At 35.7% G+C, this 19,701-nt stretch overlaps 4 protein-coding genes and 1 pseudogene across 4 annotated transcripts; 3 read left to right on the top strand and 2 right to left on the bottom strand.

The window, feature by feature from the left end:
* Positions 1-860: 860 nt before the first annotated feature.
* Positions 861-1,361, bottom strand: LOC128860891 (cecropin-1-like). Its single transcript, XM_054098684.1, has 2 exons — positions 1,153-1,361; positions 861-1,074 (listed from the first exon to the last, which is right to left on the bottom strand). The coding sequence occupies exons 1-2, from the start codon at positions 1,249-1,251 to the stop codon at positions 982-984; spliced, it is 192 nt and encodes a 63-aa protein (XP_053954659.1). The 5' UTR covers positions 1,252-1,361; the 3' UTR covers positions 861-981.
* A 6,559-nt stretch (positions 1,362-7,920) lies between these two features.
* LOC128860874 (cecropin-1-like) lies at positions 7,921-8,429 on the top strand. Its single transcript, XM_054098664.1, has 2 exons — positions 7,921-8,132; positions 8,211-8,429. Exons 1-2 carry the CDS (start codon positions 8,034-8,036, stop codon positions 8,301-8,303), a joined length of 192 nt encoding a protein of 63 aa, XP_053954639.1. The 5' UTR covers positions 7,921-8,033; the 3' UTR covers positions 8,304-8,429.
* Positions 8,430-10,982: 2,553 nt separating this feature from the next.
* On the top strand, positions 10,983-11,466 carry LOC128856079 (cecropin-1-like). Its single transcript, XM_054091452.1, has 2 exons — positions 10,983-11,148; positions 11,226-11,466. Exons 1-2 carry the CDS (start codon positions 10,984-10,986, stop codon positions 11,316-11,318), a joined length of 258 nt encoding a protein of 85 aa, XP_053947427.1. The 5' UTR covers position 10,983; the 3' UTR covers positions 11,319-11,466.
* Positions 11,467-12,179: 713 nt separating this feature from the next.
* On the bottom strand, positions 12,180-13,416 carry LOC128856043 (cecropin-1-like). Its single transcript, XM_054091400.1, has 3 exons — positions 13,088-13,416; positions 12,876-13,015; positions 12,180-12,210 (listed from the first exon to the last, which is right to left on the bottom strand). Exons 1-3 carry the CDS (start codon positions 13,184-13,186, stop codon positions 12,180-12,182), a joined length of 270 nt encoding a protein of 89 aa, XP_053947375.1. The 5' UTR covers positions 13,187-13,416.
* A 2,412-nt stretch (positions 13,417-15,828) lies between these two features.
* LOC128860870 (cecropin-like) lies at positions 15,829-16,923 on the top strand (annotated as a pseudogene).
* The last annotated feature ends 2,778 nt before the right edge of the window (positions 16,924-19,701 follow it).

Below are 19,701 nucleotides of genomic sequence, written 5' to 3'. Positions count from 1 at the left end.
CCAAAGTCCGTTAATATGATAGCATTGTATATGTGTGTGAGAAAAGAAACTCCTTCTTCTGGCAGTTGTTTAAGTACTTCTTCTATGATGGGATCATATCCGGGGGCTTCCTTTGTTTCAAGCTTTTTTATTACTGCTTTTACTTCTTTCTTCGAACATTTTTTTATGGGCGGGTCCATTTGGTGAATGGATCCCAGGGGTTTTTTTTTTTACTTTTTCAGCAGTGCTGAGCGGGGGTTCGATTCCATTTGGTGTGAAAACTCGGGATAAGTGCCAAGCAAATGTGTTAGCTTTTTCGAGATCTGATTTAGCCCATTCATTATTTTCCATTTTAATGACTGATTGATAAAAAGCTAGCCTTTTTACATTTTTGGCAGCTTTCCAAAGTGAGTACTTAGTAGCAGGGGTTACATCGAGGTTAATGAGGTAGTTCTTAAGTTGTGTGTTGTTTTCTTTTTGAGAATATCTTTAAACTCTTGGGTGAGCAAGTTGAATCTTTTTTTGTCTTCAGGATGTCTACTTCTTTGCCATGTTTTTCTTGCCGTTTAACCGAGCAGTAAATATTTATCTTTAACCGCCAGAGGTACTTGTGTGTGTTGCCGCTTAGTGAGGGAGGGGGTGATGGAACTCACCATGCCGCCTGTTGAAGGCAATTATTGAAGTGTTCTACTGCATTTATAATATCTTCATTGCACTTGAGGGGGTGGTAAAGTTTAATTGTTGAAGTTAAAATTTTTTAATATTTGGGGGCATTATGAGGTTATTTTATAAGCTATTTGAAATTAGTAAAATATTCGCCCTCTAGCGTTAAGTGCTGCTAATACTTGAAATATTCTCGATTACTTAAATAAAAGCAGATATTTTGACTTTGATTTAATTTATTTCTTAAAGGTAATAATTTCAAGTTCATTATAAATTTTCGGTTTTAAGTACAAAAATAAATAAATTACATATTTAATAATAAAATGTTTTAACTATTTTTTAGCCCCTGGCAGTGGCAGCGACATTAGCGGCTTGCTGTGCTATACCAAGTCCTTGAATGGTGGCATCTCTTGTGTGTTGACCCACGCGTTCCTGTCGAAAACGGAAAGAAAATTAGTAATCCAAAACAAGGGAAATGAAAAAAAATATAGCAATATTTGCAACACTTACGATTTTCTTGCCGATCTTCTTTAGCCAACCTGCCTCCGTTTGTCCTGCGAAAATGGCAATCACCACAGCCAAGAAGATGAAGACTTTGTTGAAGTTCATTTTGCTTGATTTTGTTTTTTTGATAGACAGATTATTTGAAACAAGTCGGCTTGGCTGCTCTTAATTTGATTTACTTGTTGGGCGTTTCAAGTGAGTTTGATAACATTGCAATTGACGCTGTGGCTTTTATAGCGAGCAGAAGTTTGCAGCAGACTCTTATTTCACGGGGGATCACTCGCGTCTATGATAGTGTGATTGTATAGGTACGTATATATGCTATTAATGTGTATACAAAATGTGGGTGAACTGTTCGATTTCAATGTCAATGACATTTGTGCAATGGGATTTTAATATGGAAGAAAGAAGTGGTGTAAGCCAAGGTCTATGGCAAGGTCTCCGTCTAAGGCACAATTTTTCATATTTTACTATATAAAGAGTTTTCAAAGATTCATCAGACAACCTTCGATTTCTTCAGAGATTTGGAAGTAATAATACCTACCAATCCTTTCCAATAGCGCCTGAGAGAATCCTTTTCCTTAATTTAGGGCATTGAAATTGATAAAGTATGCACAACTCTGACCCTGCCAAAGTATTAAAGAACCTCACTACAAACAAAATGAATCAAGAAAGGATTTCTACTTAGTGGGCCCTGAAGGGATTATAGTTGATCTACACACATATACAATATTTTATTTATTTATTTAAAACTATGAATTACAATCCTTGCAGACTATCATACAAAAGTTGCTTAGATTAAACTACTGATATATTACATGTATTTAAAAATAACTAAAGCGTTTTTCAGTAAGAGCGCTTCAACTTTTTTTTTTAATAAAACACAAACAGTTTGACTTTTTTAACTAATTTTTTTTTTATTATCGAGTTTGAACATATACATTTAAGTATGAAATTCGATTTCTTTTGCATGACCACCGAGTGCACGTTTTACGAAGTCCATTCGTTGAACCCAATTTTCGACCACTCTTTTGCATAAATCGGCCGAAATTCCAGCAATTTCGCGTTCAATATTGGCTCTGAGCTCACAAATCGTCGCCGGCTTGTTACTGTAGACCAATGACTTCACATAACCCCAAAGAAAATAGTCTAGAGGCGTCAAATCACACGAGCGCGGCGGCCATTCGACCGGTCCATTTCTTCAACAAATCAATTGTAGCGTGTGCTGTGTGGCTTGTGGCCCCGTCCTGTTGAAACCACATATCGTCTAAGTCGATACCATTCAATTGCGGCCAAAAATAATCGTTTATCATGTCGCGGTATCGATTTCCATTCACAGTAACGTGGCGATCGTTCTCGTCAACGAAAAAATATGGGCCAATTACGCCACCGGCATGTAAACCGCACCAAACAGTGATTTTTTCGGGATGCAACGGTGCCTCATGAATCACGTGTGGATTGCTTTCTGCCCAGTAACGCATATTTTGCTTGTTGACAAAGCCATTGAGCCAAAAGTGAGCTTCATCACTGAAGATGATTAAATGGCCGTAATGCTCTTAAAGTAGCAGCAACAGAACGATTATTTTCATAAAAAATTTGCACAATTTGCAATCGTTGCTCAAGTGTGTATCGTTCCATGATGAAATGTATACTAATGAAGTTTACAAATGACAAGCGAAAAATAAAAACTATTGCGTCGTTCGCCCTCCCTATCCGAAAAAAGTTGAAGCGCACCTATTGAAAAACACCTTATAATATAGAATTGAAGAGATTTAAAAATGCTCTTCTTGAAAGCGAGAAACAAAAATCGAGAACAACATCATTATGAACGGAATTTAACTCCCGTAAAACTCGAGTAATGGAGCATTACTGGCATACTTAGTTTTAAAGTTTCCACCATAAAAAGGCTAGAAGTTCCTAAGAAAACATTAAATCAAGTCCTTTCCAACAAGTAGGAACAATCAATTACTCCAATAATAATAGTATGAGTAAAAGACAGACTCAGTATGGACCTACGAATTTCTGAGGACTTGAGACTTATAAGCATGAGACGAGCAGAATATGATGGCATGGGATCAATAAAATGCATATTTATAGTTGTAGGTACTATTTCTACTATTCGCAGTATATCAGAGAAAAATTTTATTACCCAGAACTCTGACTGGGTCTCCGCCTATTATTAGGTTCACATATAGCTAGATCATATACTTTTACGAGCTTAACTCCCAATCCGTAATTGAAAAGCGAGAGCACCCATACAGAACTCCTCTCCCGGAATCCGAGATTATAAAATAACCTTAGATTATAAAAACACTTTATCCCATACAATCCTGTGGAGATACGTCAAAGTAAAAACTAAGTATATTAGACGGCGGCATACAAAAGAGGTCTGCAGACATAATCCTACTACAATTTTTGTTAGATATTATTAATTATGCCTTAATATTACAGAAAAACCCGTGTGCACATGTTCGCATTTGTTGAAGGAAAGAAATATAGAGCGAAATAAAATAATAATTAGAATTTCGCATTGCGATTTATAGCAATACTTACTTAGCAATCATCGCATACCTGTAAGTGAACGAACTTTATGGGTACAACATTTTTTGTATTTTACCAAAAACACAGGTGTTTTTTTGGGTGCAACAACGATCGCAAGGGTTCTGTGAACCTTATTCAGGAGTGCACTTTTATGGATGTATATATATGTATGTGTATGTGTACATAAATATCATGTCAGAATTCGATAGTGCCTCTGTTGATACTGGTTAAGAGGAAGTGCCACTATTTACTAAATGAGCAACGCGTAAGGAGCGTAAAAAAATAATTAAAACCAACTATCGATGGCGGGTAGATTCTGCCGGGGATTTATTGCGATTGTGCGTTTGATTATACGAATTTTGGTAACAGCACCCAATTTTTTAATTACAATACAGGTATGGAAACCCATGGGTGATTTACTTTTGAAATTTCGAAATTGCAGCAAATTTGAATTGTTTTATTTTTATTTCACTGTCATACATAAATGCAGTTTTAATAAAACATACATACATACGCAAGCAGAGAAATCCCAAATGACTGAGCAGAAATTTCATTCATTCATTCATTAAAATTTCATTTCACTTTTCGCTACGCACCCCATAGCAAAAACGTCGACTAGTGTACTAAATTTCTCGTGCTAAAATTTACTAAAATTTTGTGAACTTTTCTGCTACTTTTACACAGTACTGCTCAATGTGGCAGTGTGGAATTAAAACTTAGGGTTACCCTCTAATTTCGAAACATCGAAAGATTGGCAAATTCACTGACAGCAGCAATTCGGAACCAATCGATTTTCGAGCGGGGAAGGTGTGTACATATACATACATACATAGACGTAGGTTTGTAGTTTTTTACGTTTTCCTATTTCTTTTGCACATTCGTTTCTGCCTTTGTTTCAGGTTTTGCAATATTTGTTGTTGTACTGTTGGTGCAAATAATACAGAAATGGCTTTCGAATAAGTTTAATGAGCGGGGGTTATTAGTCATTTTCAGTGATTCCTTATTAGGAATTAAATGACGACAGAAATTACTTTTGTTTTGGATTAGTGCCCATAGTTTCGGGGTAGCATAAAACAAATAATTTACAGTCTTTTTGCTTATATTCAAAGCAAAAGCTAGTTAGCTAGCTGATAGCTAGTTCTTTAATTTATAAGAGGAATAATGTTTTATAAATAAACAAGTAAATAATATTTTTTTATATGTTCAAGCATAAATGTAAGTAAAAAGAATAAGTTTGGGAAACTGTCCTACCATCAATAGCTGCCCTACGCTATTGACGCCTGTTGAAGAAATATTAAATATTACTAACGAATAAAATGCATATTTTTCATATGTTTCAAAGGCGCAGAAAACAAAAAAAAAATATTCATAAGCACTTTATTTAAAAATGGGGTTTTACATTAAGTTCAAGGTCATTAAGTGAAGTATGAGTTTCTAAAGTTTTATTTTGTTTGAGTTTAAGTTTTTTATACAACTGAAACTCACACTATAATAATTATAGCCTCATTTGTTTTATAACATTTATTATTTTCCATCCCAGGGGGCTTCAAGACTGTTAACTATTTAACACCAATGCCTTCGCTTCAATTCCCACTTCTCCTCTATTTAAGTATAACGAACTTTCTTATACATATGTATGTATTATATGTACATGCGTTAAAAGTATTTCTCACAAACAGCATCGTAAAAAATGTAAATACAACTTGTCTTCTTGTTCTTCCATTCACAACTTAAAGCGTTCTCGTAATGGGCTTTCTTATCACACGACTAGAAAATCCCCTTCGATCAGCTACGCTTGCATCAGTCAATACTTCCTTTTGTGTATAAAAGTACTCGACTCAATGAAGGCCAATCATTTATCTCTCCACGTTCGTTGTCTCTCCATATTTCGCTTAATGCAAAATGAATACAAAAGTTGTTGCAGTCTTTGTTGTGTTCCTGCTCATTGCTGCCCTGGGATTTACACGGGCCGATTGGTTAGACGATCTCAATGAAGGAACTGTGAGTGAATTTTGAGACACTTTTTTCTCTATTTATTTCTGGTTTTCGCTTTTATAGAGCCAAGTTGTTTCTGTGGTCAACGAAAATGCAGGAAGACTTAACAAATTGGCCACAAATATTGACATTCTCGGAAAAATACTAAAGAACATCGACGCGGATTCCAGTGACGAATAACAATCAATTCAATTATTCATATTAGATTAGTTTATTTACGTCTTCTTTTTAATTATTGTAAGTTCGCGTAAAAAAATGATAATTAATAAAAATCTTATAAAACATAACCACATTTTTCTCTGATGCACTGGGAATAGTAGAAATAGTACTTATAACTATAAATATATGTATGTAGGTCAACTATAGTTGCTTCAGGGCTCACTAAGTATGAATATTTTCTTGATTGATTTGATTTGTAGTGAGGCTCTCGAATACTTTGGCAGGGTCAGAGTAGTACACACTTCATCAATTTCAATGTCCTAAATGAAGGAAAAGGATTCTCTCAGGCGTAATTGAAAAGGAATGGTAGGTATTTTTAGTTCCAGATCTCTGAAGACTTCGAATGTTATCTCATGAATCTTTGGAAATGTTTGAAGAAGACATTTCATTGAACCGGAAGATCGGGGGTCTAATACGGACGATGGAAGATTGGCTCCCATTGGAGATGATCATTCAAAATTTACCATGCGATGCGATGATTCAATCCCAAGCACACCATAGTGAAAATGGTTTTTGTAATTTTATTAAATGACTTATCCGAACAAATATTTGGGAGCACAAACATTCAAATCGAATGCCAAAATAAAAATATGTATAGCTCACAATAACTGAACTGCGTTGGCGAACTTAATAACATCGGAGAATTTACTCATGCACCAACCCATTCGGCTAAGGCGGCCGCCATAATATAATATTACGCCACTAATAATTATTTTTCTAATCAAAAATATACTCCAGCCGGGCATAATCTATGAAATTTTTTTTGCGTAGATAAAGATTAGCTTCTATCTTTAGTTTAATTCATGAGCTGGGCTATTAATAACACCCATTTAGTGCATCATACAGGGTCTTTCAAGTTCTTCGAGTTTCTTTTTATATTTTTGGATTTTTATATTTGTTTATTGACATTTGCAGTAAGGGGATCTACAATTTACGAAAAGCAGTAAAACGCAGGAATGCAATTGCTTCGTATATCCGTGCAATGTCCAAATAAAGTCTACCTAATCGTTCAAATGGGAATGAGTTCCATCTGAGATAATTTTTACCTTTGATACTTTCTTCAGCAAAACCATCCATAATCGTCAAGCGGGGCAAATTTTAGTAAATTGTAGTCTTTCTACTTAACACCTAACAACAGAGGCACTGTCGAACTCGGACAGCTGTCAAACGAGATACTTAAAGAAAACAACTCGAACTTGAAATACCTTTTTTTCCTAATTAATCTCATCTAAGCTTTTTCTGTGACATTAATTAAAAAAATCATTTGGATTATATTTTATTTATTTTTCACCTGTGCATACAAAAAAGGTTACTGAAAAACAAACTGTATATTTGCTAAAAAGGTTTAAGAGAGTTTATAAAACAGAAAATTGTTAGACTTCTCTTTATGCCTTTGATAATACTTTGTATTTCCTAAAACTAATAGAAGAAGAATTTGAGAAGGTCCGTGAGCAACGAAGCTTTGTTAGAAAGTTCCGAAAGTTGCGGGGTAGAATTAATTCTCAAACGCCTAGCTTTATAATATAGTTTTTCGTCGGGTATATGAGAGGATGTGCATTGCATTAAGAGACAATTGAAGAAGGAATGCTCAGGTGGACATCTCATCGGACGATAGCGGTGCAATTTCAAATGTTTCAGAGTTTTTACATGGAGATATATTTATGTAAACACACACATGCATATATACACATCCAATAAGCACTCCTGAATAAGGTTTACAGAACCCTTGCGATAGCTACTGCACCCAAAAACCCACCCGTGCTCTATATAAAATATGAAAATTTTTGTTCTCATAGACGGAGACCCTGGGCTCTGGGCTTACACAACTTCTTTCTTCCATATTAAAATGCCAGTGCACAAATGCCATTGACATTGAAATCGAACAGTTGGCACACATTTTGTATACACATAAATCCCATATATATGTACCTATACAATCACACTATCATAGACGCGAGTGATCCCCCGTGAAATAAGAGTCTGCTGCAAACTTCTGCTCGCTATAAAAGCCACAGCGTCAATTGCAATGTTATCAAACTCACTTGAAACGCCCAACAAGTAAATCAAATTAAGAGCAGCCAAGCCGACTTGTTTCAAATAATCTGTCTATCAAAAAAACAAAATCAAGCAAAATGAACTTCAACAAAGTCTTCATCTTCTTGGCTGTGGTGATTGCCATTTTCGCAGGACAAACGGAGGCAGGTTGGCTAAAGAAGATCGGCAAGAAAATCGTAAGTGTTGCAAATATTGCTATATTTTTTTTCATTTCCCTTGTTTTGGATTACTAATTTTCTTTCCGTTTTCGACAGGAACGCGTGGGTCAACACACAAGAGATGCCACCATTCAAGGACTTGGTATAGCACAGCAAGCCGCTAATGTCGCTGCCACTGCCAGGGGCTAAAAAATAGTTAAAACATTTTATTATTAAATTATTATTATGTAATTTATTTATTTTTGTACTTTAAACCTTAAATTTATAATTAATTTGAAATTATTACCTTTAAGAAATAAATTAATCAAAGTTCAACCATCTGGTTTTATTGAATTAATTGAGAATGGGTACTTAGGCAAGGAGTCCGTATGGTTCTCACCCGAGTATATTTCAAGTATTAGCAGCACTTAACCCTTAGTGGGGAATATTTTATTAATCTGAAGCCATTTATGAAAAGCGTTTTATATTTCTTACGGTATTTCTGGAATGGATTTTTTGTAGTATTGAGAGAATACTGAAGGAGGCGTATTTTTCGGACTTTGGTCTCAGTGCATTTGACAAGACCAGCTGTTGTGCTCGATATACTTCTACGTGTATTATCTTTCTTAAGTTAAGTGTTCGAAATTTCGTTAATATCGGATTTAGACTTTTAACCCTCCAATTCGTGGTGTGATACTTGTTGTTGTCCAACAAATGAAGTAACCAGCAGTTCTAAGGGGTTATGATATTGAAGGTACGTCTTCAAATAGGGGTTTTTGGCAGATCACGCGTGACTACTGTCAAACTAAATACATAATTTTTTTAAGTATTTTATCATGGAAAAACTTACACCTCAACCACGCTTACAAATCGTACAATTAATTACGAAAATCAACGCTCTGTGAACAGTGTTCATCAGGCGCTCAGGCCAATTTATGGTGCTTAGCGATGAATCTCATTCTTGGCTTAATGTATATGCCGACGCCTTTCAATAACAGCCATTACATCCACTGAAAACAACTTTTGGTGCGCCCTATGGAATGAAGGAATCGTTGGCCCATATTTCTTAAAAGACGAGGCTGGTGCCAATGTAACAGTGAATGTCGAACGCTATCGCGCCATGATAAACGACTTTTTGACGCCGGAAATTGGAGCCCGTGACCTCCACAACATTTGGCTCCAACAAGACGGTGCTTCTTTCCATACAGGCTGTGAAACAATAGATTTACTGCGTTGTCGTTTCGATGAGCAATCTCTCGTCTCGAATGAATGGATGTGATATCACATCTTTGGACCTTTATTTGTGACGGTATATGAAGTCAAAATGCTTTGTGGATAAACCAGCTTCGGCTAAAGCATTGAAAGCCAACATTACTAAAGTTATTGAAGAGATATTGACCGAATTCCTCCAGCGAGTGTTTACGAATGGCCGAATTATTCTGTGACAAATTTTACAATGCATACAGCGAGAACAAATTCGCAGAAAAAAAATGTGACAGACAGGAAAAGAAGTGGTCGTCATTGCGTGGTTCGGACCAGTGCAGCCATAAAAACCGTTCGAGTAAAACTCGCTTAGATCTCTTAGGGAGCAGAAAACCATGTACAGGGAAATTAATGTATCGACCAGATCCATGCCAAGACTAATTACAGATGATCTCCACATAAAAGTTTACAGTCACTTAACTTAAAATTAGACTCGTCAGATGCAAGCAGTCCACGGCCATGATAATATTCTTTTCACAGATCAGAAAAGTTTCACTGTTGAAGAAGTTTTTAATGAGTAAAACCACAAAATGGATGCTAAAACTTCTAAAAACGTAAAAATGTCTTTCAAGGCTTCAGCGTGGCCACCATCCAGCCTCCGTAATGGTTTGGTGGGCAGTGTCTTGTAAAGTGTCACTTCATTTCTGAGAAAAAGGGGTTAAGACCGGGTCAAAAGTGTTAGAAGTGTTTGCCAGACCATATGGCAAAAACCACCCATCAATGTCTAAAGAACAAAAGACCAACACTTATTTGGTAACAAAAGAAATTCATTTCGCAGCCACAAGGAGATTGCTTGATTTTGTCCATTTAATTTATGATTTATTCAGTAGTTTCACCTCTTTTAGTGCCCTAAGGGTGCCTAAAAGGTAATTGTGCGTGCAACGCGGTTTTGTAAAATACAAATTTTGCCAAACTTGGTGTAGAAAACTCACATTTTACTGTCACTCATTGAGCTAAACACTCATCCAAAATGCAGTGAAAAGCACCGTAATGAGTCAGCGAGTAAGAGGGGACTCTTGTGATTACAAAATATTGGATTCCCCAGTTAAATTTCTGTTGTTCTCTTTTAAAATAAAAATAAACGTTTCTACTTGAGAATGCACCTTTCATTTACATATTTGAGTAAAATAGTATCTCTTATCATTGTTCGAGTACGGCCTTAAGTTGGTGTAACTAAATTTATATTTCCTTATCAGGCCATAAGTAAAGCGAAGTGTTGGTTTAAAAACGGGGATTCTCGCAAAATACTTACATACATAGATGAGTGTCTGTACTTATACACCTATGCATAGATTGCGCTATTCGGCACATCCATAAGTATGTATGTATGTATGTAGATTCATAAATTCGTACACAAAGCAGCCTCACAGAACAACTCGGGCTTACTGAGCTGATCGAAAGAATGAAATCGTCGAGTTGAGTAAGAGACAAAAACAATGATAAAAAACAAACACAATAATAAATCACCTTATCAGTATCTCTTTTACACACACGAACTTCAATACTATCATGCGAGTGTAGTGGATGGATGAAAAGTGCTAGTGATCCCCCGAAAAATGATAGGCATGTGATTTTTTTCTACGGAAGCTTTCATTCTACTGATTAGTATAAAAACCACAGCCGTCAGATGCAATGCTATCAAACGCACTTGAAACGTCTCAACGAGAACAGTTGCCAAATCAAATCAAACAAAATGAACTTCAACAAAGTCTTCATCTTCTTGGCTGTGGTGATTGCCATTTTCGCAGGACAAACGGAGGCAGGTTGGCTGAAGAAGATCGGCAAGAAAATCGTAAGTGTTGCAAATATTGCAATATCTTTTCCATTCCCCTTGTTTTGGATTACTAATTTTCTTTCCATTCTCGACAGGAACGTGTGGGTCAACATACAAGAGATGCCACCATTCAAGGACTTGGTATAGCGCAACAAGCCGCTAATGTTGCTGCCACTGCCAGGGGCTAAAAATTAGTCAAAACGTTCTATTATTAATTTATTTATTTTTGACCATAAATATTTGCTGCCTGTTAAGAAATTCATATTTATTTTTTCATAATTTGTATGCTCATTACCTTTAAGAAAATAAATTATGTCATTCAAATTCTACTCTAAATATTCCACCTATTATTTCAATTGAGGTAGGCGCTTGAATGAGCACCAGTACTTCTTCTGTACAGGGCATTTGTTGTACGCTTGATGACATCACAAAACGCGGGCATATCCTAACAGTCAGAAATAAGATTCTAAATTCACCACATCATTCATTCATTCCAGTCCCGTAAGAAACGTTATGAACTGGCTAATCCCAGACATTACTCCTTAGCCGACGCGGAGCCCACTTGTGAGGTATCAAGTTGTGTTGGGGCTAGAAGGAATGAGCACAAAAGTCAGTTTCTGAGTTTTATATTAGTAGAGCTTTTTGTATCATCATCGGTTACTGCCTAGTGGGAGCACAGGGGAAGCGTATGTGATTTCTTGGAGGACGTTTTGCCAGAACGCGACATCACTGCCTAAACTCTTACTTACTCTGCAACTATCCATAAAATTCATCGTTTACTAGAGAGCTGAAGTGGTTTCATCGCATCGGGAATTAGAGGGGAGGTTTGCGTCTGATCAGTTTACATCACATTTGGACTTCAAACCTTCAAGCCTTTTGAAACAATAATCTTGAACTTCATCTAAAAACAATATTCCCAAAGTTTACATCTTGGTTGAAGCCAAGATTTACCTGCAGCAATGCAAAAATTTACAGCCTTTGAATGGTCGTTGCAAGTAGCTATGCAAGTTCAAAAATATGAATGCGTTGGTAAACACTTTTGGATGTATTTAGTACTTCGGGTTGGACTTGCACGTCTGTCTAGAAAGTTAAGTAAATTTTAAGATTGTAGAAAGTAATATTCAAGGAACAAATTGTTTATGGACAATTAGGATTTGCGAGCTTAAGAGTTCTGACCGTTAAATGCGTTTCCAAAAATATTGCCCAATCGAGATTCATTTTTAGGGCATTCATTGTACGACTGTCAAGTTTATTATAAAACTCTAATAGTTTTATTATTTTCCAATAAACGCAAAAGTTTTCTATTTCCAAACTGTTTGCCATCCCATTCGATTTTCAGGGCAGATGAGGGCGGATTTAACCAATTTTAAACAGGATTAAAAATCTGTGTAGGATTATGAATTCAAGATTACTATGAGCTTGCAGTAAAGTTCATTGAATTGTGAAAATCTCCATTTTGGGGAAAACATGGCATTAAAGCAGCGAGGCTAAAGAACTGAAATTTATTATTGGTTTTATTCAAAATTGGAGACGAAATTAAAATGGAATTTGTATCCGTCAATGACATTCTCTAAAAAACAGTTTATACAACAACAACAAAAGCAAAATCATTAAATACCTACAACAATCACAAAGAAAACAAAAACGCTAATTTTTAGAAAAAACGATTTTTTATTAAAGTTATTTATAAATTATCTACATTATTCTTCATCTTTCTAAACAAAATAAATAAATAATGACTTAGCGGTAAATTAAAATTAAATTGTAGGTATTTCCTATATGCAGAATCGTCCTGCCCCTTCAGAATCGCAGCAACATTGGCGGCCTGTTGTGCCACAGCGATGGTCTGAATGGTAGCATCTCGGGTATGTTGACCAACGCGCTCCTAATATATTTAAATACAAATTTAATAAAATGTATCTTAGTTTTTATCTAAAATTTATTTCTCTTCAATTACAATTTTTTTGCCGACCTTCTTAAGCCAGCCTCCTTCAGTTTGTCCAGCAAAGACGGCGATGAAAAGAGCAAGAAAAACAAATACTTTGTTAAAGTTCATTTTGTTTGAATATATTTTTCACATTGTAAGTCTTTATTTGAACTTGAATTGATTTTTCACACTCGGTGGTTGCTGGTTCTTGGTATTCGGTTAAAGGTCATTCAGTAGGCCATCATTGCTTTTATATGACAAAACATTCCAACAGATGTTAAGTGCAGTTGTCTGCATTCGTAAGTTACGCTTATGAATCATTCACTAAACTCTTGTTATGATAGCGGAAGTTGATTGCCGGGGATTTATTGCGAACTTGCGATTGATTATCCGAATTTTGGTAACAGCATCCCAATTTTTTAATTACAATAAAGATATGGAAACCCATGGGTGATTTACTTTTGAAATTTCGAAATTCCAAAAAGAAATGTTGTAGCAAATTTGAATTGTTTTATTTTTATTTCACTGTCATACAAAAATGTAATTTTAATAAAACATATACATACATACATACACACGCAAGCAGAAAAAAGTCCCAATTAACTGAGCAGACATTCATTCATTAAAGTTTCATGCACTCGTAACATAAAGTTCGCGCGCTTTTCTAAATGCTGCATTCGCGATGAGCCCCCTAGGAAAAACCTCGGCAAGTGTACTAAATTTTCGTGCAATAATTAGTTTATATTTTCTGAACTTTTCTGTTATTTTTATACAGAACTGCTCAATGTGGCAGTGTGGAACTAAAACTTAGGGTTAACCTTTTATTCCGAAGCATCGAAAGATTAACAAATTCACTGACAGCAGCGATTCGGAACCAATCGATTTTCGTGCTGGGGAGGTGTGCGCGTATATACTTTTGTAGGAAATCAATCATTTACAATTTGATAGTCTGTTCAAGTAAGGCAAGATTTAATTGAAGACGAACCAAATCGAAGGCATATTTCCAGTATCAGCTACATATCACTGCTGTGATCATCTGCTTTGATAGGATTTGTATGTCTAAAGTCAGCGTAAGTTGGGTGCCTACAATTCTCATGTGGGGCGAGCAGAAACTGGGCGTTCAGTGTCGACGTAAGTGTTTGAATCTATGTAGCGAGAATACGAATCTATGATTGTTATAGATCAACGCTTTTTGTATAGAAGCTTGTGATCGCGGTTATGAATCGAATGAGTCGAAGTAGGAGTGTATACAGTGTCACAAAAAAGTATACATAGTGTTACAAACTAGAAAGGTATTTTGAAAGATACAAATTTTTCCCCCGACTGGACTGTTTCGTATTTAAATTATCAGATCTGGTAGTATATGAAGTTAAAAAGACAATATGCACTATTTTGGGAGCCAAAGGCATTCTACTGGTCGATTGTAAGCAGAAGGGCCTCAATTTTAGGAGAGAACTCTACGCTATAATTTTAAATATGTTTCTGAAGAGGAGAATGAGTCGTGTTGCATGACTTTTCTACACAAGTGTGACTTCCAAAGACGTGAAAATCAGAAAATTTTTTTGGGTTAAGAAGAGAATACATCGAAAAATAAAAATAATTTGAGATTTAGTTTTCCCCTTCCTTTTCATTCCACGAGTGTTTCTGCCTTCTCAACGAACGTTTTTATAGGAACTCCAACTGCACTCTCAGGATTGACATTGTGTGTCTTGAAATATTCATTATAATTGTTAATAATGTTATAACTATGTTATAACTAGACAAAATTTTTGATTTCTTGGTCTACTGAGACGCAAGAAAGTTTTGTTTAAGAAACTAGTATTAACAAATATTAATTTTAAAACTTTAAAAATATGTGTGTGGTGTTTGTATCGGGTGTTTTTTTAGCTGCATTAATCGTTTAACGCCAGACAATCGCTTCCAAATTGTGGAAATTTACTTTGAAAAAAATTAATCTGTTCGCGAATTTCATAAAGCACTGGCATCGGTCCTTATTTACTTCGAGATGAGGAAGAAGATGCCGTTACTGTGAATGGGAAGTGCTATCGAGGCATGCTGACTGAATTTTTGCTTCCAAAAATTAAAATTATGAAACAAATTTATATGTAATTATGAAATAAAAAAAAAAAAAATTAAGCAAACGCGACTAGCAGCAAAGACTTTCGGCCTAATATTCTTATTACACTTCCCTCCGACTTGAGATCCTTAAATAATTACGATTCAAACAATGGCAAACTTCTTGTCAGGTGCTTAAAAAGAAAATTGAATAATTTTCTGTAAGAAAAATATTTCGCTTTGTCAGGAATGAGTAAAAGAGGGATTTGAAAACGCAAGACGCTTTGAGGCACTTGGAAGCCTATCCTGTTTTCGATTGATTTCGAATTTAAAAGCATGCAAGGAGAAAACTTGTGGGGTTGGGGCAAAACGGACATTTACTTGAATGTATGGCAACTATAAATTGGGCTCTAAATAATTGAGGCATACTCTAATTTTAAAAGAAACAGCGCATTAAGCAGGGCTTTGTCCTTTGGGACTTTCGGGAGCAAATATCAAACAAAACTTACAAAGATAAAACTAGAAGCAAAAAATGAAATTTTCCACTCTGTACTGAGAGTGTAATTGTGATTTAAAATATTGCAGCTTGAGAGAAAAGTATTAAGGAATTTAGAGATTGCCATGGAAACTTGTAAACTTCATAAAGAAATAAAACATCAAATATAATAATAATAAAATAAAAATAATATATAATAAAAGCAACGAAAACGCTTTGAACAAAATCTAATTTAAGAATCTTATTAATCGAATTAAAATTGCATAAAAAATACATACTATAAATCAAAACTCTGTTGTTTGACGTTCAAATAACTTATTTCCATAGCTCCCTAATTGATGTCGTGAATACTTATTTCCCGCGCAAATGTAATTTTTTATTTGCACAATCATCCGATGGTGGGTAAACAATTCACCAGATTGAAATGATTCTTCAACCATCTGGAAGTTTTAATTTTTTTCATACCAACTTTTTCCCTGCTGTCGTTTAATTCGTTAGAAACCGATTGAAGAATTTCCGGTAAAAACACAACTGTGAATTGGAGCCAGCAATAATTTGCTTTGTTTTTTTCGGTCTGACTCATGAAAGCATTCGCGACGTGAAGGGAAATCACTTGATCCAGCGTTTGGCGAATTCGCAAATATAAAATCAACGACAGTAAACAAATTATCAGCAAACGCATCTCGAACGCAACAGCAAAAATTAAGTGGTGCTTGGCGCAACAATAAAATTTGTTAGAAAAAGTAGAAGTAGAGTAAAATAAAAATTAAATCAATATGAATTTCAATGGGGCACTCATTTTCCTGACTCTGCTTATGGCCATCTTTGCGGGACAGACTGAAGCAGGTTGGCTGAAGAAGATCGGCAAGAAAATTGTAAGTTAGAATAGTTACATAGTTTCGGAAAGCTGAGAATAAAATATGAATATAATGACGTTTCCGTATTTCAGGAACGTGCTGGCCAGCACACACGAGATGCCACCATACAGGGGATCGCTGTGGCTTAACAGGCAGCCAACGTCGCAGCGACGTTGAAAGGTTAAACTAACAAGGTAGTTGGTAAATACACACATACATATGCATCCATTCATATGCATGGGTATATAACTACAAACTAAGCTTCTTTAGTATAGATAGTAAAAGAATTGATTTATAATTTAAGTACACTTTTATTTTAGGAAAAAAAAATTCAATGCAAAAATAAAAAAAAGATCATTAAATATTTCAAATGTAATGAAAATGTTTTTTATGTTTATACCAGGATTAGATGAATGATAATAAAAAGTAGAATTGAAATTAAAACGTAACGCAAATTTTTTTGTCTCTTTTTTACTTTATATACAAAATACATGAAAATCTCAAAAGATGAAGGCAAACGAAAAGTTTTCAATATCTTAATCATATTCAGCATCATCATTAGCACTACAGTCTTGTGCAGACCATTGCTCCAAAACTACGGTTCTTCACCCCGAAATATCTTCTACTATGTATTTGCAGGGAGATCTTCTACTACGCCTTTGCTGGTCGGCTGTGATCTCATCAACCCAGCGTTTATTTGGTCTCCCTCCTCCTCTCCGTCCATTTGGAGGGAGCTCTGCATTTATAAAGCGTATTGGGTTTCCATTTGTATCAATGCGTCGAGCTCGTGATTGTATCTTATCCGATATGCTCGGTCATCTCGCCGGAAGTATGATCTCTTTGTTGTTCGCAATATATAGGGTGGGCCAAATAAGACCTACTAATATTAAACACAAATAACTTTTGCAATAACCATTTATTTTGGTTAATTGTTTTTATACATTGATTGGAAATACCCAATTGGCTGAAACAACGGCGAGTTGAGACAGATGGATCATCTGCAACACTCTGCCGCGCAGTTTCCACGTTGTCTTCAGTGCGAATATTTCGATGGGCACCTCGTCCAGGACGGTCGGCCACTTAACCCAGTTCCTCAAAACAACCGTCCAAAGTCCTAATCATGAATGCTTTGGGAGCGGATCTGGAATTTAAATGTTGCCGATATTTACGCTGTGTTAAAACAATTGATCGGTGACAAGAAGAGAAAAACTGGATAATTTTAAGGCGTTGTGTTGTACTGTAGGGTTCCATAATAAATTTACAACAATTCAATTATAACCTACAGAAAGAGAAAAATAAATATGTCAAAAAATAAAAAAGTTATTTGTGCTTAACATTAGTAGGTCTTATTTGGCCCACCCTGTACTTAAGTATTTGGTCGATGTCTGTTGTTTTAAGCACCCATACCTTGCTGCTGTATGGCATATTTTGCAATTTTGAAGAGATCTAAGTTTGCATTCTCCATCGATTTCAATGTGTGCATCATCTCTCGCAAAGTGCATATATTTCGTTTTCTCTGTGCTTACTCGTACACCCACTTCCAAAGCTAAATTTTTCAACGGCTCATATGTATACTTCCTTAAGCTCTTGTTCATTTTGCGCAATCACGACAATGCCATCGGCATAAACTAACACTTGCGAGTTGCAGTGAAAAATCGAATGACCGCATTTTAGTTTGCATGCTACCTCCTGGAGTAATAAATTCAAAATTCTCGTTCATAGTGAGTCACCTTGCTCTACCCCTGACGAAATGCTGAATTCGTTTGTAACATCCCATTTATCATAACCCTCGCATTGGTGTTTGATAGCCTCATCTGGATTAGTTTTATAATTTTTAGGGGTTCCGCTTTTGATCCCCTTTTAACCTGCGATTTAGATTTGAAGGTGTTGGACTGAATTCGTATACAAGCTTGGACAGTGTTTGAAATCGTAGGTTTTAACTCACGACATGGCACACGTAATATTCACTTCTGGCTCGATCTCCGTACGCGGGCTATGCCTGTCATTGTAGGTTAAGGGGTTAAACATCTAACGGCTTCTATTAATGCTTCTAACAATGTAGATTTAGTGCGATCTCTCTGTGTTTTTCTAGAATTTGCATTAGTGTGAGCCATTGGCCTTTGTGGATCTACTCTTGCGAAAACCGCACTGGTAGTAATCCAAAACTTCCTCTTCACCTTCTTTCCTCGCTCAATCTTTTATTAAGTATGTTTGTAAAGGCTTTATAGCCATTATCATATTATTGAGCCTTTCACCACCGTATTTTAAAAGTTCTGCATTTATTTGATCACTGCCTCTGATTTTATCATTTTTTAATTTTTTCAGACTATCTGTCACTTCGTTACGATGCGGCGCTTCTATGAAGTTATATCTCATTTATAGTCTGTTGCATTTTCGATGCTCAGGAGCTTATTGAAGTATTCTTGCCATCTATTCAATATGTTTTATTTTTCTGTTATTATGTCACCTTTCCTGTTTTTACACAAATTTATCATTTTTATCATGTGGATGTCCTGTTTTTTATTTTGTTTTATAATTTTCTTTGCGGCTTGCCTTTTTGTTTTGTCATATTCAAGTAGGTTTTGTATTGTTCGTATGTATGTATAAAGATTTTCTTTACCCTCTGCATCAAATCACTCCATATGATGCGTATTTTTGTGTCCATTTTCTTTTTAGCTGCCCCATTAACCGCATTTTTTAACATCACCCCAAAATGGCTGCTGCAAAGTCTTTCTTTGGAACGGTTAGTTTACCGTTTATGCTTTCTAAATACGCGCGACTCAGTATTCCATTTTACTTTCTTGAACTGCGATCGTTGCCTATTTTTGAATTTTTAATCGGTACTCATTCGAAATTCGAAAGTGTGGCAAATTTCAACTCCCTGTTATTATAAAATAGTTCGTTTAAATGCCACATTCAAATGCCAATGCCACAATCATTAACCACAATGCCCTGAACGGATCCAAGTTCAAGCCCTTTGCCAGCTCTCTGATGGTTAATTTGCGGTTATTGATCAACTTTTCTTTCACTTCAGGAATGTTTTCTTCAACTTTCGATGTCGATGGGTCGCCACGTTCCTTATCCTCGATGGAGTAAATATCTGTTCTGACGCGTTCGTGCCACTAGTAAGCGGCTCTTTTCATTGTCGAACCAGTTTCCCAACATTTCTAAGGTTTCCGCACGATTCAATCCATTTTTAAAGCAAAATTTTATACAAACTCGTTGTGCAAATTCGA

The sequence above is a fragment of the Anastrepha ludens genome, chromosome 2 (assembly GCF_028408465.1).
Source record: "Anastrepha ludens isolate Willacy chromosome 2, idAnaLude1.1, whole genome shotgun sequence".
In the NCBI taxonomy this organism is placed as follows: Eukaryota; Metazoa; Arthropoda; class Insecta; order Diptera; family Tephritidae; genus Anastrepha; species Anastrepha ludens.
The sequence above is the reverse complement of the archived record's forward strand: the minus strand, read 5'-3'. Positions and strand labels throughout refer to the sequence as shown.

Bases quoted from the DNA above. Each gene is read 5' to 3' on its own strand.
- LOC128860891 (XM_054098684.1), bottom strand. From the start codon at position 1,251: ATGAACTTCAACAAAGTCTTCATCTTCTTGGCTGTGGTGATTGCCATT. The intron at 1,075-1,152 runs GTAAGTGTTGCA...CGTTTTCGACAG, and splicing joins AGAAGATCGGCAAGAAAATC to GAACGCGTGGGTCAACACAC.
- LOC128860874 (XM_054098664.1), top strand. From the start codon at position 8,034: ATGAACTTCAACAAAGTCTTCATCTTCTTGGCTGTGGTGATTGCCATT. The intron at 8,133-8,210 runs GTAAGTGTTGCA...CGTTTTCGACAG, and splicing joins AGAAGATCGGCAAGAAAATC to GAACGCGTGGGTCAACACAC.
- LOC128856079 (XM_054091452.1), top strand. From the start codon at position 10,984: ATGCAATGCTATCAAACGCACTTGAAACGTCTCAACGAGAACAGTTGC. The intron at 11,149-11,225 runs GTAAGTGTTGCA...CATTCTCGACAG, and splicing joins AGAAGATCGGCAAGAAAATC to GAACGTGTGGGTCAACATAC.
- LOC128856043 (XM_054091400.1), bottom strand. From the start codon at position 13,186: ATGAACTTTAACAAAGTATTTGTTTTTCTTGCTCTTTTCATCGCCGTC. The intron at 13,016-13,087 runs GTAATTGAAGAG...TAAATATATTAG, and splicing joins AGAAGGTCGGCAAAAAAATT to GAGCGCGTTGGTCAACATAC. The intron at 12,211-12,875 runs GCTAAGTCATTA...TTAACTTTCTAG, and splicing joins CAATTTAATTTTAATTTACC to ACAGACGTGCAAGTCCAACC.